The sequence below is a fragment of the Gekko japonicus genome, unplaced genomic scaffold, assembly GCF_001447785.1.
Source record: "Gekko japonicus isolate JY-2015 unplaced genomic scaffold, Gekko_japonicus_V1.1 scaffold256, whole genome shotgun sequence".
NCBI lineage: Eukaryota > Metazoa > Chordata > Lepidosauria > Squamata > Gekkonidae > Gekko > Gekko japonicus.
In genome coordinates, this window is record NW_015161412.1 from 949,343 (window position 1) to 965,487 (window position 16,145).

Here is a 16,145-nt window from a genome sequence, read left to right on the forward strand (position 1 = left end):
TCTCTATATTCCTTGTCTGTTTCTGTTTGCTTTAAACAAAACTGGTATTGTCAGGCTAAGAACAGATGGTGCGAGCCAGAAGTCTCTGCTTCAGATTTTAGTTTAGGTACGATGATTTTGCTGTGTTGTCACAATCTATAGCCCTTCCTTTGTAATTGTGGGATAATAAAACTATTTTACCATACGTGATTACTGAAGTAACATCCACAAAGGTCTTTGAGCACTTGGAAATTCTTTCTCATTTGTGTAGTGCCTTCCTTTTAAAAAAGGCCAGTTAAAGACTGAAATCTGCTGGATTGTTTCTAACTTCTTGACAAAATTTAATCAATTCAGAGAAGGTGTGGGAGGGTGAGGGTGGCAGGCAGTGCAGTCAAGTTTCCTTTTCCGAAAGGAAACATTTTATAACCTACGCTTATTTATTGTCAATTTCCACTTCCTCCAAAATCATGCAGACTTTAGGAAGAGGAATTCCCCGGTTTGAAACTAAACTTTCCAGGAATATATGCAGGGTCCTAAAATCCTGCTTCTATCTTTCTGTTAGTATTTGTGGCTATTCTGATTCGTTTCAAGACCCTTTTCAGATTTTGTGGCTTGATTAGAAACAGAAAAATAATAGAACAGTATCTGGGTGTAGTAAAGGAGGTATTGTGATTAGGGATGGGCACAAACCTAATTCCATCACGAACGTGGCCGGTTCATGGTTCGTGAGGCCTTGGTTCACGAGATTGCATCACTCACGAACCGCCCATGAACTGCCATGTTTATCATGGAGGTTCATTAGGTTCATGACGGCGGTTCGTGAACCAGATATGCTGGCACCAATCAATTAATTGTCAAAACAGTGGGGGGTGAACTTGGCATCACCAGCTGCCCATCAACTTGATTTTCCAACTTGCCATCCCCCTCCTGCGCTATACCTCCCCCCCCCTTTGCACTTTGGACCCTAAGATCCTTGACTTCTGCGCCACTGGGCACCTCCCCCATCAGGCTTGGCATCATCATCAGCCCTTGCTGTACCTGCCCATTGACTTGGTTTTCCAACTTGCCACCCCCCTGCGCTAGCCCCCCCCCCACCCTTGTAGAGGGCCATCCTGAAAAAGTCTGCTGCAAGTTTGATGTCTCTAGCTTGCAGGGGGCCCGTCGAAATCGACACACTCCTGAACTTGTGGCTGCTGTGTTTTCCCCAGAGAGCACTTTCCTGGGGGCACCTGCTTTGGGAGGCTGCTACTCTGCCACCCCCCAAAGCCAGTCTGCACACAACTTGGAGGGCAGGTAGAGGGGCTTCCCAGGGAGTTTGATGCTTCTAACTTGCAGGGGGACTGTCTGACACACTCCTGAACCTGTGGCTGTGATTTCCCCAGAGAGCACTTTCCTGGGGGCACCTGCTTTGGGGGGCTGTAACTTGCCCCCCCCCCCAAAATCCTCACCAAACTTGGAAGGCAGGTAGAGAAGAGGAGGAGGAGGAGGAGGAGATTGGATTTATACCCCGCCCTTAACTATCCAAAGGAGTCTCAGAGCGGTTTACAATCCCCTTCCCCTCCTCTCTCCACAACAGACACCTTGTGAGGTAGGTGGGGCTGACAGACCTTTCTCAAGAACTGCCCTTGAGAGAACAGCTCTCAAAGAGCTTATGACTGACCCAAGGTCACACCAGCAGCTGCATGTGGAGGAGTGGGGAATCAAACCTGGTTCTTCCAGATTAGAGTCCGCACTCTTAACCACTACACCAAACTGGAGAGTCAGCTGGAGATTCGCTGCAAGTTTGGCATCTCTGGCCCACGGGGGCACTCTACTGCATCACGAACCTCACGAAATGAACCGTCATGAACCATGAACTGGGATGAACCTCCATTTTCCAGTTCATGCTCATCCCTAATTCTGATACTTCAGTTCCTTCAGATAAAAAAGCTTAATTACTGCTGGACACCGTAAATGAGAGCTCAGAGGGGATTAAATTCCTTTCAAGCTATTCCTTACCTTTGAGAACAAGTACTTACTTTCTAACTTTAATAAATGATTATGTGCTAGTATGTGGGGTTCTGGCCAGACCTATCTTAGGGCATGAAATAAATGCTAATATATGGAGATTCTCTTTCCCCCCAGTCAGTTTATCTTTCTTAGTAGTAAGCCTTGATCTGCAAGAAAACACAAGATAGTACATCAGTGGCAGGTTTTTTTTGGCTAGGCTTGTGTGAATTTGTAAGGATGTTTTCAGTAATTGCTGGTACTGTGGTGAATCAAATGCAGGCTATATTCATGTGTGGTGGAGCTGCCTAAGGGCATGAAGTTGTTGGAGAACTGTTGCAATCATGATATCAAGGGGTCAACAGTATATGGCTAGATCTTCTCGAAAGAGCTCTCTCAGCCCCACCTACCTCACCGGGTCTCTGCTGTGGGGAGGGGGAGGGAAAGGAGATTGTAAGCCGCTCTGAGTCACCTTTGGGTAGTGAAGGACGGGGTATACATCCAGTCTCCTCTTCTTCTTCATCTTCTCCAGAACTTTTTTGTTAAACTGTGTTGAACCTTTGTATGTGTGTTAAGTGCCACCAAGTCGCTTCTAACTTAAAAGTGACCCAGTGAATTAATGACTTCCAAAAACACCCTGTTGTTAACAGTTGTGCTCAGGTCCTGCAAACTGAGGGCCCTTGTGGCTTCCTTGATTGAGTCAATCCATCTCATGTTGGGTCTTCCCCTTTCCCTGCTGCCTTCAACTTTTTCTAGCCTTTTTGTCTTTTCTAGTGAGTCTTGTCTTCTCAACTGATCCTCCAAGAAATTTTGGACTCTGACATTATATACATTATTACAGCTGCCAGACTGGGACTAGCTAGAGTACTGAAGAAAAAGAAATGTCCAAATGTAGAGTGTTCCTGGATAGGGTTCATGTTGTATATGAACATGAGACTGGGTATAACTTGGAAGGAACAGTTATTTTAGCATGATTTCTTGCCGTGTTTTCTTATGTTTGTTTCTATTGTGTAAGTGTAAATTTAAAAACAAACACCTTTAATATTCAGGAATTAACATGGGGAAGCAAGATTGGGCTTGGGGTAAGTTTGTATAGAGCCAGTCTTAAAATAACATGTGTATGGTCTACTCAGATTTCCACATGGAGATTGGGAATAAGGACAAAAGCTTGCGGTTCTACTCCCTACGTCATGTATTGATTACCCATGATTATAAAATATCTGAATGAGGCTTCCACATTTGTCAAGCTATGCCTAGGCTTTGATTGGAGCAACTGCACCCTGTTTATTATTAGATCTCCCAGAGACCTTTGATACAGTTGCTATAATCTTGAAATTGTTGCTGTGAGATGTGGGAATGATAGTTTACCATGATGTTTGAATCAAGGAAACTATGGTTTCCACAAATCATAGTTGGCCTCCAAATCAATGCACTACAAATAGTGATTTCCTACTCTCATGTGGAGGCCCTGTAAAAGGAACGCAGGATACCTTGATCAACTGAAGGAGGCCCTCATCTCAGAGAAAACATTCTTTTCTGGAGAGCAAAGCCATAAATGCCTCAGATTGCAGGCTGAGAAGATATGAGTTTCCTTTATGGAAACAAATAGGCAGGATGGAGATGACCATTTGCCCACCTGCCAGGAAGAAGCAAGATAGATGGCTATTTCAATATTCCATTGGGCAGTAAAGGTTTTGGGACTCACACCTTAATTTCATTGGAGAAAAGGTGCAAAGCGATAGATGTGGGACCCACTCCCAATTTCATGATAGGTTAAAGTAAAACTTTCACAGATGGGTTAGGAAGAGTTAAAAAGTTTGGACACCCTGTCAGAAGTGCACAAGCCAAGGAGCGGGGACCAAGAAGGGAAAACTTGTGACGTTTGTATTGACCAGCTTCTGTTTTTCAAAGTTCCTGCAGGCTTGCGTCCGTTCCAGTAAAGGGAATGCCAAGGTAATACCAGGAAGATGAGGAGGGTATAGGAGTGTACCCTTGTTTTTGTACCATATCTGTAAGCTAAGGACACATAAAAAGGTGTTCTTGCTGGCTGCTCCACAACTGAGGACTCAAGAGGTGCCCTGCTGTATTTATTTATTTATTTAATTAATTTGTACCCCGCCCTACCCCAAAAAATGGGCTCAGGGCGGCTTACAACATAAAACCACGAAACAATTAAAAATAGATGGCAGCAACAGAATAATGACAAAGACCCATGCCTCATGTTAGGTAGGAATATCAGACCAGAGGTCCATTGAGTCCAGTATCATGTTTCACACAGTGGCCATACAGTTGCCCTGGAAGATCAGCAAATTAGAGCATAGAGGCCAAGATGTCCCCCTTGAGGTTGCTTGCGAGCACTGGTATTTAGGCGCTCGCTGCCTCTGGATGTGAAGGTTCCCTTTAGTCATCGTGCCTGGTAGCCATTGATGAACATGTGAGGGATCACTCCCCCATGTGAACTCGAAAGTCTGTTTGTTGTGCTCATTTCCCATGTTTTTTCCTTCCAGGTGAGATTTTTGAGTATTTCTTTTAATAAGCACTTAAAACACAATATTTTTTTCCTCAGAAAATCTGCTGTTTGCTCCAGATAGCGCATTGACTGGAATTTTAAATGTAATAGGAAAGGTGGTTGAGTTCAGTCAAATCATTGGCATATTTGTGATGTTGTCTCACAGGGTACAGAACAAATCCATTCTCAGCTCAAGCATATTCCTTTACCTATAAAAAAAATCCAGATGCACATGAAACATGCCATGCTGCAGCTTGGGGTGTAGGTTCTTCTCTAAATCCTCCAGCACTAGTATGCAGCTGTGCCTGCCCTTTAGGAACATTTTCAACATCTATACTTAGCCAGATCCAGTTCTCTTTTCAGGCAATCACAGTCAATTTCAGAAATGCACAATTGAGTGTTCAAGTAGTTCAAGGGTCTGAAATCCCACAGTTTAGCCCCATTACCGAGCTGTGTTAAAGCGGATGTGAAAAGGGTTCAGCACCAGCTTGTTGTTATGCAACTTATTTCTTACAGATAGGAAGTTCTTTAGGTATGTGACAACTTCCTTTGACTTTGGCCCATATCCTCCTGATTCAGAACTGCTTCGGTCATGTTTTTAGCTCTCTGTGTCTGAAAGCGACTAGAAAATGGCTTCAGTACATGTTTGTAATATCAGATGCAAGTACATCAAGTGAAGTAAAACTGAAGAATTTATTTTCTGCTTCTAGCTCTCCAAGGACCTTTCCTTAACATTGGTCTTTCATTATGACATCTGCTGTCTATAATTCTATCCACACTAAATTTACAGTGGAAGTTTCCACTATCTAAACAGAATTCTTTTGGAGTTCCACTCAAATGTAAATGTTTTTCTACTGCCCCAACTCTTTTCCTGTGTAGCTCATTTCCTAGTTTGATTTTTAAAAGCCCTAAAAAGACGGAGACAGAAGTAACTGAGGGAACACCTACTCCTATATAGGCCACCCCCAGCAGTGTACTAAAGGCAGGGTGGTTGGGGTGGTCTGCCCTGGGTGTGTGTCGCCTCCATCTTTGAGGGAAGACTCCTCTCCGACTCCAAAGAACCTGGCTGCCAGGACTTGGCTTCTGGCTTGCGCTTTGTATTTAGTACAGCCGCTTCCTCCCCCACTGGGGATGAAGACGCTATTCCAAGCAGATCCTGCGAGAATCCCACACCAGCAGCAGGTGCATAAGATTTATACCTCTGCATCAGCACATGACTTTGGTTTCCCTCTTGCATGCATACACAAGAGAAGGTTTGGGGGCCGTGGCTGAATGCAGCATGGCTCTAAAGAAGCAAAAAAGGTAAAGAAGTTGAAGGTGGAGCAAGGAGAAGCTCAGCTACTTGTAAGTAAGAGTTTACTGACAGTCCCTGGTGGGAGCACACTTTAAAAAGAAGGACACTGGAATGTATTGGTGGAGGAGGGTCTTTTGGAGACACATGCAATGCCTTAAAGCCACCCGACCCAGCCTAGCCTTTCCACTCCCCAAGGGGAAGGCCCCAACCATCAATTCCTCCTTTACCTTGGAACTGTGAATGCCCACCACAAGGTGGTAGGTAAACAAAATGGCCAGCGACTCCTTGATGGGGGGGGAAATGATCGCTTGCAAGGATAGACTGTGCAGAGGTGGACTTTGGCCATTTCTTTCTCTCTCAGTCTCACACACATATACCCACACACATAAAATCACCCACTTGAGAGAAAAAACAAAGATGCCTTAGTCCTCTCTCCTCCTCCTGAGAGGTGGAGTCAGGAGGAGAGAAAGCAGGCTTTCTTGCCATCCAAGGAAAGTGACTAGCCCCGGTTCCATCCAAACCTTCTCAGGCCACCCTGCCTTGAGAAAGGTACTCTGCTTCAGTTAATGTTTCAGAATCACAGCCCTATCAGGGTCTCAGCTGGTTGCCGTGGAAATCTTGTGGCACCCAAAAGACGAACACGTTTTTTAAACAATTCTTTATTTTTTTATTTTTCGTGAATTATAGTCCCCAAATAACCAGGAGTCTTGTTGCACTTTAAAGACTAATAATATTTTGTTCTAGCATTGGTTTATGCTGGAATAACACTAAATAATGCCACAAAAGCGCCACTCATTTTTCCTGCCATGGACAAAGTGGAACTCACACCTGAGTATGCTTGCCTGGGATTGCAGCTATAGGCAGACTCTGACCCCTAAAAAAGGCCTAGAAGATCTATTCCTGATTGTACAAAAGCCTTTTAAAGTGATCTTAAGTTTAGGGATGACTGACAGTTGTCCTCATATCAGGAAATGTGGAACAAAAATGGAGCTAAGAAACATCTTTATATCTAATAGCCAAGGCACCCCCTGCATGCGGATATCTAAATCCACACATCGGGGGCACCTAGGGGGCAAAGAGATTTTCCTGCACATTTGGGGCAATCCCCAGAAGTGCAGAAAAATCTGAAAAGTTGAAAAAAAGTATACGGGAGATATTTAAATCCCCCCAAAAGTAAAAGAGCCTTCCCTGTGCGTGAGCAGAGAAAGCACTTACCAATAGGAACTGTGGCTGCTGGTGGCGGCAGCGTGGAAAGAGAAGCCTTGGGAGCCACAGCCATTGCTGGAGGGGGAACCTGGCCGCCCCAGTGGCTAGGAGCCACGTTGGGCTTGCCGCCATTGCTGCTGGCAGAGGTGGCTGTGGCAGCGGCGGGGGGGGGGGAGGAGAGCCGCACAGGGCTCGCCGCCTTTGCTGCTCACGGCCATGGTGGCTGGGGGGGGGGAGCCTCGGAGGACCGGTGGCTAGACTCAGCCGCAGCCGTTGCTGTTGTTGTCGGACGGGGGGGGGGAATTCAGGTGGGCCCAACGGCCCGCCTGCTGGGCTCACCTGCAGTTGCTGCTGCATCCTCCTCTGTGCGGAGCTCCTGGTGCTTCAGCAGGTGAGCCACCCGGGAGCTGCGGGGAATACTCCCCCCCCCCGGCGAGTATCGCTGGTCCCACTTCTTGTTCTCATCTAAATACATGCCTTAAAAATAAAGGAAGCTTCCAGAATTTCTGTTTCCCAGATGACTTTCAACCCCTCGAGGTTTGCTTTCCCAGATTCCTTTTATTTGTTGATCTACTTGTCATGGCCCTTTCAGCAACATTCCAGTTTGGAAATGCTACCTTGAATCCCGTGGTGTCCATCATATTGACACCAAGTGGGGCTGGCATGGTCCTAGCATGGCCAGTGGAAAAGGAGGCAGGAATCTCTGGCACAAGGAATGAGATGGGGATGTGATCGCAGAAGGGTGGACCCCCAAAAGTTCCTGAATCCCCCCCTTCTTGCAATGCAAGCTCAGCATGGATGCTTTGAAGACCCTCCTTCTCTTCCTCCCTCCCACCTTTGCTAGGATTGTTTGGACAACTTCCCCCCCCAACAACGCGTGCATATCGCAAATAAAGAAAAGGCTCTCTCTTTTCACAGGCTTCCTATGGCGGTGGGAGGGAGGTGTTAAAAAATGATCCACTCCAGGTGCCAAATGTGCTAGGTATGCCACTGGCCATCCCATCTCTTAAAATCTGTCAGTGCGGCACTGCTCAGGATATCTTCACAGACAGGTAGCAGATTGCTGTCCACTAGCAGCAGGAGCTTCATTGATTGCCCCCAAACTGTGAAACTATCTCCCTGTGAAGGTCTTTTGGATACCTCACTCGCACACAGGCAAGTGAAAGGTTTTTTTCTTTTTCCATCTTGCTTTTGATGCTGGAATTCTACTGATGCTGTTTTCAATATTTTGAAAATTGCCCTGACTTCTAATATAGAAATGGTTTAGACACTTAATAGATAAAAGGTTGGCTTCTTAAGGTTAAAACAGCTCATTAATACACAATACAAAATTAAAGAACCAGTATGGTATAGTACTTAAAACTTTGTACTAGGAAGCAGAGTTACACTCTTCTAATTGACTGAGAAGGGTGTAACTCTGATTAGAATGGTGCTGTAGTACAGCTTCCCCTCTGGAAATACTGTTCAACCAATGAAACTCATTGGGCAGCTTTAGGCCAGTCACTTTCTCACAGCCCAATGCACCTCACTGGGCTGTTTTGAGGATAAAACAGAGGGAGAGAGAACCCTCTATAACATCCTGTATTCCTTAGAGGAAGGTTAGGATTAAAATCTAATAATATGTTAGATGGTAACTAAGCTTGAACAGCCAGGAGAGTTGGTCATGCATAGCCTATCAGTATGTGGTGTACCTAGCTTCTCTGCATATCTGAGCAGTTGTGGGAGGGTGAAATCGTCACCTTACTGCATGATTGGAGGGTGCAAACAAATTCCTCTTTTTTGGTTTCACTACATATAAGCTGCCTCTTCATGTGATTATTGCTGCATTTGTGAATTTAAAAGGGATTTCATTTTTATTGCTGTGTCTAATCAGGAAGGGTATTGTATACATTTTACAAAATAATATACAAATAAATACATTAAGACTCTCCAGGTTTGCAGTTTTGCTCCAACATTTCATACTTAATTTTTTGTAAGGCAGGCATTCAGGATCTTTACATACATAGTTACTTGAGCATATGGAGCCTCAACAATAAATGGTGGTAAATATATAGAATGATTTACTTATTGTATGATTAATAAAATATTTATAGCCTGCTTTTCCTTCCAATCAAGGGTGCCCAAAGCGGCAAAGTCCAAAATAGGTACAACCCAAGAACAATCCAAAATAAAATTGTAACATTGCAGTCTTAAACAGAGCTGCTTAGAAGTGTGTAAATCTATTTAGGGTTGTCCATCAAAGGCCCTCCTAAACAGCACTACTTCTCGGAGCGGCACAGACGACAGACAGGAAATATCTTTTATGGAATTTATTAAGAAAATATGCCTAGTACGTTCAACTAATTCAATAAAAAATATCATGCACACATACAACCAAGAGGTAAGAAATTAAGGGTTGAGGTGATCTTAAAAGATCAGAGACGGAAGAGGGCGAAGTGTTGATGGGGTAATAGCTACCTTCTGAAGAGAAGAGTCCATGGCGAAGAGCAGACGGCAAGCATGTCCATGAAGACCCAAGAGAGACAGGGAATCCAGCCAGTATGAGTCCCAGGTGACTGAACCAAAGATGGCTGGGTTGGGAGCCTGGTTATAAGGAAATTGTGCCTGCAGGGCCGCGAGGCACAATGGGGGAAATGGTCCTGAATGGACCGGAATAGGTGATAATGACTTGAAAAGGGGTTTTAGACAAAGAAAGTCCAGGTTTGGGAAGGAAGACCTTTGTTAGTAAGGCATGGGGCAATTGTATAGGCTTGGCTCTATCAATGGCTGGGCTATCACAGGATGACAATGGACCATGTCTAGGGTGGTCCCAGAATTGGGGGCAAAGTCCGGAGGTGCAATTGTAAGACGTAAGGCTGGAATGCAGGTATGCTGGCACCTTTTGAAATGGTGAAACTAAGGCATTGTCGTTGTATGGTGGCAGCTATGTGCTGGCTGCATCTGAGCTTGACGGCTGAAGGAGTCAGAGAGAGACGGTCCTGAGCACACGTCCAGGCTTGTTGGCCTTGCAGACAGGGAGGGCTGGCCTTGCCCTATGCCAGCTTTGGCCCTAAGCTGCCCAGGATGCTGACCTTCATGTTGCAAGGGGGAGGCTTCTGCTAGCAAGTTATGTTAAACTAAGACTATATTGGCAATAGATCGACTTTATATTGTATTTTAATAGAACCGGATGGTATGAAACACATATATGATGAACGCAAATTAATCTGGGCTATCTAAACTGCATGTGGGCTGGTCACTGCTCAGTGTTAATGTGCGGGAGGATCATACAACCGGTGTTCCCCATGTGACCCAGCAGGGATCAGGTACAGGCATTGATCTTATGAGTTGGCTCATCCATAAAGAGATTGCAGGAACCAGATGTCCAATTTGAGCAGTCACAGCTTGCGTTTTTCAAGCTGCTGCGATGGCACAAACCACAGCAGTCCCACGGCTCCACCCACCGTGGAATCATCATTTCATACAGTCGATGCTTCTGTGCAAACGTAGCTAGGTCCCGAACCCATCAGCAATCCCACATGCTCCCGGCTCCTCTTTATCCGCAGTATCATCCTGACTTCTCAACTCGCCTTACACACGTACTGAACCAGTGCCTACGTTTCCTATACTGATTCCATTCTGTTTTGCCCCTGCTTTAAGCAGGTAGCCTGCCTTTTTAAAATATATCTTAAGATATTATACTTGTTTCTCCTTCACTTTACCCCCCCATGAACCTTCCATGAAAACAAAACCCTCCTGAACTTTTTGTTCTTAAAGAGGGAATATTACTTTGAGGATTGGGAGAGGTGATGATGTTACAAAGCTGGTGTTGCTAGCCAACAGATACCTGCAAAGGCAGCTTTTCCTTCATGTATTGGAAGCTTGCAATCCATTTCCCCCCCTGAGCTTTCTTCAAGACTTTAAAATGTACACGTGTGTTGTTGTTTTTGCCAACAGACTTAAAATCTTTACATCTGTTTTCACCCTTAATATTCTGCCCGAGTAAAACAATTGAGGCTATTGGTGGTTTTGGCATTTCTGAGTCTCCCAAAATAACGGGTTAAAGGCCCCGCTGTCTTTCTCTTTTCTGAGACAAAGTTATTTTATTATTTTGGACAGGTTTCTGGGATTCTGCTTTAAATCAGAAGCGAGGAGGAAGGCTTTCCCACCCTGGGAAAGGTTCTGCTTTTGCAACCGCCCACGCAACAAAAATTAAAAAACCCACCCAGTGTTTTGCAAGCGGCAGGAACAATTGTTCATGTGAAATTGAGCTGTCAGTCGGAAGTGACAGGCTGTGGTTTGTGAATCCTATTTTTATAGAAGAGAGAAGCAATCCATTTCCCCTGAATGTGCCTCCTCAAACGAGCTGTAGGGAGACTCTTTCTTCAGCTCCAGACGTTGTGACACGACCCATCAAAAGAACTCCCAGCCGTCGCCCTCCGCCTCCACCACCACTACCACCTCCTCCGCATGCTCTGAAGCTACCTGTGAAGTCTCCTGAGACTACATCTGAAGAGGACCACCTTCGGCTTCAGGAGGTAAAGGACATGAAAGCAGAGGTCAGTAAAGAAAAAGAAAATGATGGGGAAGCACCCTTTTCTCCCAGTGGCCATTCACCTGCAAAGACAAGCAGTTCCCCTCCATTCATTCCACCAAGAAGGTGTGTGTCTGAAAGACCTTTGGGGAAAAGTTGTGCTGATAAATCTGGAAAATGCACACTGCCAGAAAAGGAACCGGCAGGAAAACAGAGTGATGGGACTACAGGACATGTTAATAACATTCAGGGTGCTGAGGCTCCACAGGAGGCTACAGAGAAAGACCCCTCACAATGTCAAGAAGCAACACCTGATATGGGCAACTCCGAGATGACACAGGACGAGATGCAGAGGAAGCCTTCAGAGAAGCCAGTTGGGCCACCCATCCCTCCCCCAAGAAAAAAGAGGCTCTCTAGACAGGCATCGTCGGCCAGCTCTTGCCTTTCCAAACAAATGAGCTTTGAGGAGTCGGAAGCGCCTGCGCCACAAGAAGACAAGCGGCCTGTTAAAAAAGCCTGCTTCGATGCAAAAAGGAAATCGAGACTTGACCGTAAGCTTGTCACTTTATCAGATCGCAAAGGCTCGCGTGACTCTCTAAACTGCCCAGTTAGCAACACGTCGGCTCAGACTTCTGCCTCTGAGCAAGACTCCTATTCCACCAGCAGCACAGAGGATGAGACAGAGCAAGTCACCAGTCCCTCCATTAAGAAGACCCGCTCCTTGCTCCTAGGCCGAGCCAGGCACCGCCTGTCCATGGTCAGCTTGAGTAATGTCTTCACGGCTTTCCTGTCTGCTGACCGAAAGCTGCAGAAGAAGATTGTGGAGCTGGCCCAGGACAAGGACTCGTACTTTGGCAATTTGGTGCAGGATTACAAAGTGTATAGTTTGGAGATGATGGCAAGGCAGAGCTCCAGCACAGAGATGCTGCAAGAGATCCGCTTAATGATGACACAGCTGAAGAGCTACTTAGTACAAAGTACAGAGCTGAAATCTCTGGTGGACCAAGTGGTTTACACCGATGACCAGCTGGGTAAGTGGTTCCATTTTGCTCGTCCGAGGAGCCCATCGGTTCCCAGAATGGCAAGAAACATGAGAAAGGAGCAAGTTAATAAAATACTTAGGAGAATCATTAAGTTATGATGAAGGCTGGTGGTTAAAAGATGGAACAATGACTGAGTAAGACAGTGTACTGAATGTCTGCCACAAGTCCACTCTGTGACCCTAGGGCTCAAACAGATAAAGATCATGTGCTTTGTCTATAAAAAACATACTGCTGGCCTGTGCAGCTTCAATTTGCCTTAGGGCCATGTAGAGAAAGGAGCAGGCCTGTAGCTAGGATTTGGTTGGGGGAGGGCTTTTAAATTTTAAATGGGGCTTAAACTAAAGCCATGGGGGGTGCAAAATGCATGGAGAAGAAAGCAAGTTGGATCAGGACCAAGGTGTGGGGAGAAGAGTGGCCCACCTAATTGGACATGGCCGAGGGGTGGTGGTGGTAGACTCTATTTGCTTCTCCCTGCGAGCCTATGCTGTCCTGCTGCAGGCTGCCTTCCAGAGCCTCCTGGGTAGCCAGGCCAACCAGGCCGTGCGGGATAAGTGCCACCGGGGGGGAAGCGAAAGAAGCCGGCGGGAGCCCAGGGGTGGGGGTGGGGGTCTCAGTAGTTCTCTTCCCGCGGTGCAGCCATGGCCTGCCTATCTCGGTCGCTTCCCCTAAGTTGATTTCTCTGGTTGCAGCTGGGTTCACTGCTTGGTTATTAGCATTTTAAAGGAGAAAAGGTGTATCTTTTTAAAATGTGTACTTCCCCTTTTAAAATGCTCACAATAAAGCTGATAGCCCAGTTTTGAACCGCAGAAACAAGTGGCGGTTGAAGGGTTAAACACTCTTTTCCTTTCTGTGTGGCCCGGAGGTAAACAGGCAGTATGAGCTTTTTATGGACAGAGTGAGACTTGTGATCTTTGTTTCATCTGTTGAAGCCCAAAGTAAAGCGATTTTTTTCTCAGTCTCCGCTGCACCCTGCCATAATAATGACCTACCATGCCAGATTGATGTAAGGCTTACAAGAACATAATGTGGGTGAAGCAGGCTATTCAAAGGAATAATAATGATAATGATAATAGTAATAATAATAATGCGATGGTGGTGATGATGATGACGATGTTACTGCAATTATTACTTGATAGCAGTGGCTAAGCCTAGATATTTATGCTTGCAAAGTAGGGGTACTTTACTTGTTTCAGAAGGACATCATCACATGAAGCTGCCTTGTAACGAGTGAGACCCTTCGTCCATCAAGGTCAGTATTGTCTGTCCAGACTAGCAGCAGCACTCCAGGGTCTCAGGCAGGGGTCCTTCAGTTCTCCTACTGCCCCATCCTTTTAACTGGAGCTGCTGGGGATTGAACCTGGGACCGTTTGCATGCAAAGCGAATGCTCTACCACTGAGCCACAGCCCTTTCCTAAGTCTGAGTTTGAAACTGATAATTTCAGCTTTTAAACAAAATGTCCTTGAGCCTGGATGCAGAGAAAACAGGTCACGGGAATGCTGTTCTGGCACCATTTTTTGCTAAACTGACAGAATGCGTTTGTATTTCTCAAGGAGTTCCAATTGGTCCATGTGACGTTACCTCATTTTGATATCGCAATACTATAAGTTGAGCCAGACTGAGATGATGAACTGTCCAAGGCCACCCAGTGAGTTTCGAGTGTTAATACCGGTCTTTAGACACAAGAATTCTAAATGGCCCCCAGACTCCCCCCACTTCTAACTAAATTCAATGTTTAGAGATCAACTGAATATTATTTTGGAGGTCTCAGATAGCATACAAAGAAGAATGTTGAGAGAGGTCAGGTTAAGGCACTGATCAAGGGTGCCACGGTTTTTCGTTTACAGTTCTCTTCCTCATAGAACTTTCACTTCTTGTTTCACTGTGGTGCTGTATGATCATAGTATAAGTGCAGAAAGTCTGTTCGATTGGGTAAGAAGCTGGAATGAAACCTGCCCTATCTGAAGAACTGAGTAATTCTTTTCCCTTCCCCATTGCGTTCAAAATCCTTGTTGCTCATCTACTCAGAAGCCCTCTCTTTCTGCGAGGAGAGAACATACATAAGAAGGGGCGTGGGAATGAATGCACTGGCCCCACCCCTGTAGCTGATCATACTTGGGCTGTGCCCCCATGATCGAGAATGTTGCTTTTTTAAACATTCCACAGAGGTAGCCTAAAGGAGTACATTTTGTCTCCTGCTCCCCCTCTAGGTGCTTCTCTTGGTGTAGTGGTTAAGAGCAGCGGACTCTAATCTGGAGAACCGGGTTTGATTTTCCACCCCTCCACATGCAGCCAACTGGATGACCTTGGGTCAGTCACAGTTTTCTCAGAGCTGTTCTCTCAAGAGCAGTTCTCTCAGCCCCACCTACCTCACAGGGTGTGTCTGTTGTGGGAAGAGGATGGGAAAGGAGACTGTAAGCGACTTTGAGTGAAGGGCAAGGTATAAATCCAACTCTTCTTCTTAATCTGAGATTGGTCATCTGAAGAGGGCTCGCACCATCTTGTGTCATGTGTTGCACAGAGAGACTGAGAAAGTTGCCTTCTCCGAGTCAGTCTAACGGCCTCTAACTTGTGGAGGATCTCTGAAGCAGAGATCGTTCCCAGCCCTGCATCCTGAGATCCCAGAGGCTGAGACCAGACCTGGTGTCTCAAGTACAATGTACGACTGCACCTGTGCATTGCTAACGTCTTCTAATTAATGGCCCTGCCCTGTGCAGCATGGCATGGCAGAAGTCTGGAAGGCAAAGCTTCCCTGGCATCAGTCTAAAGTGATGGGGAAAGTTTGCCAAGACAGAATTTCTACATATTGTTGCAATTTCTACATATGGCTGTTAAAGGCACAGGAGGAATGCGACTAAAACAAGCTGGTGATCCCTGTTTGGGTCTAGAGCTTTTTAATCCCACCCCACCCTTCTTTCAAAAAACAAAAAAGAACAAGAGGGGGGGAAACTTAAAATCCAGCAGCTAAATAAGATTTTTTTAAAAAAGCTGTACATAAAGACAAGCCAAAAATATAATGACAGTGATGGCGAATCTACACATAAGTTTCTATAAAGTTTCCAAATACCTAAAAATAAGTCAGTACGCAACTGCCATCTATATGTCATGCATTCACATGCTGACAGAGTTCTAAGGTCCTCAATCCATTGATTTATCAGAGATGGGCTTTTATCTTTCCAGTGCTGTAATCGATGTTCCCTCTAAGCTCCACAGTCTTGGGAACAGAAATTCTACCCCGTGAGCAAAAATGCTAATAGCATGAAAGTTGTGAGCAAGTGTACATTTGACTTTAGCATAAATCAGTTTTTAGAAGATTATTTCCATAACCTTGCAAAAATCTCAGAATGAATTCTTTTAAACTATGTTTAAGCTATATTTTAAGAATAATTTAAACATTATAACAGAAAGCAGAATTAAGTCAGATTTCATTACAGGACATGTCCTGTATAGAGGTAGACCTGGCCTCTGGAGAACAGGTCTACCTACCCCTTTCCACTATATTGGTAGACCTGGCCTCCAGTGAACAGGTCTACCTGCCCCAGTCCACTATATTGGTAGACCTGGCCTTGGACCATTGCCCTGTGCTGAGCCTTAGAAAACATACCAGTACTTGGGGG

General features: G+C 45.5%; 1 protein-coding gene across 1 annotated transcript in view; it reads left to right on the top strand.

The window, feature by feature from the left end:
* RIN3 (Ras and Rab interactor 3) overlaps window positions 1-16,145 on the top strand; it is a 79,613-nt gene that overhangs the window by 36,645 nt on the left and 26,823 nt on the right. The window contains exon 5 of the mRNA XM_015427149.1: window positions 11,073-12,518. Within this exon, the coding sequence (XP_015282635.1) occupies window positions 11,073-12,518 (1,446 nt within the window). The remainder of the gene's footprint in view (window positions 1-11,072; window positions 12,519-16,145) is intronic.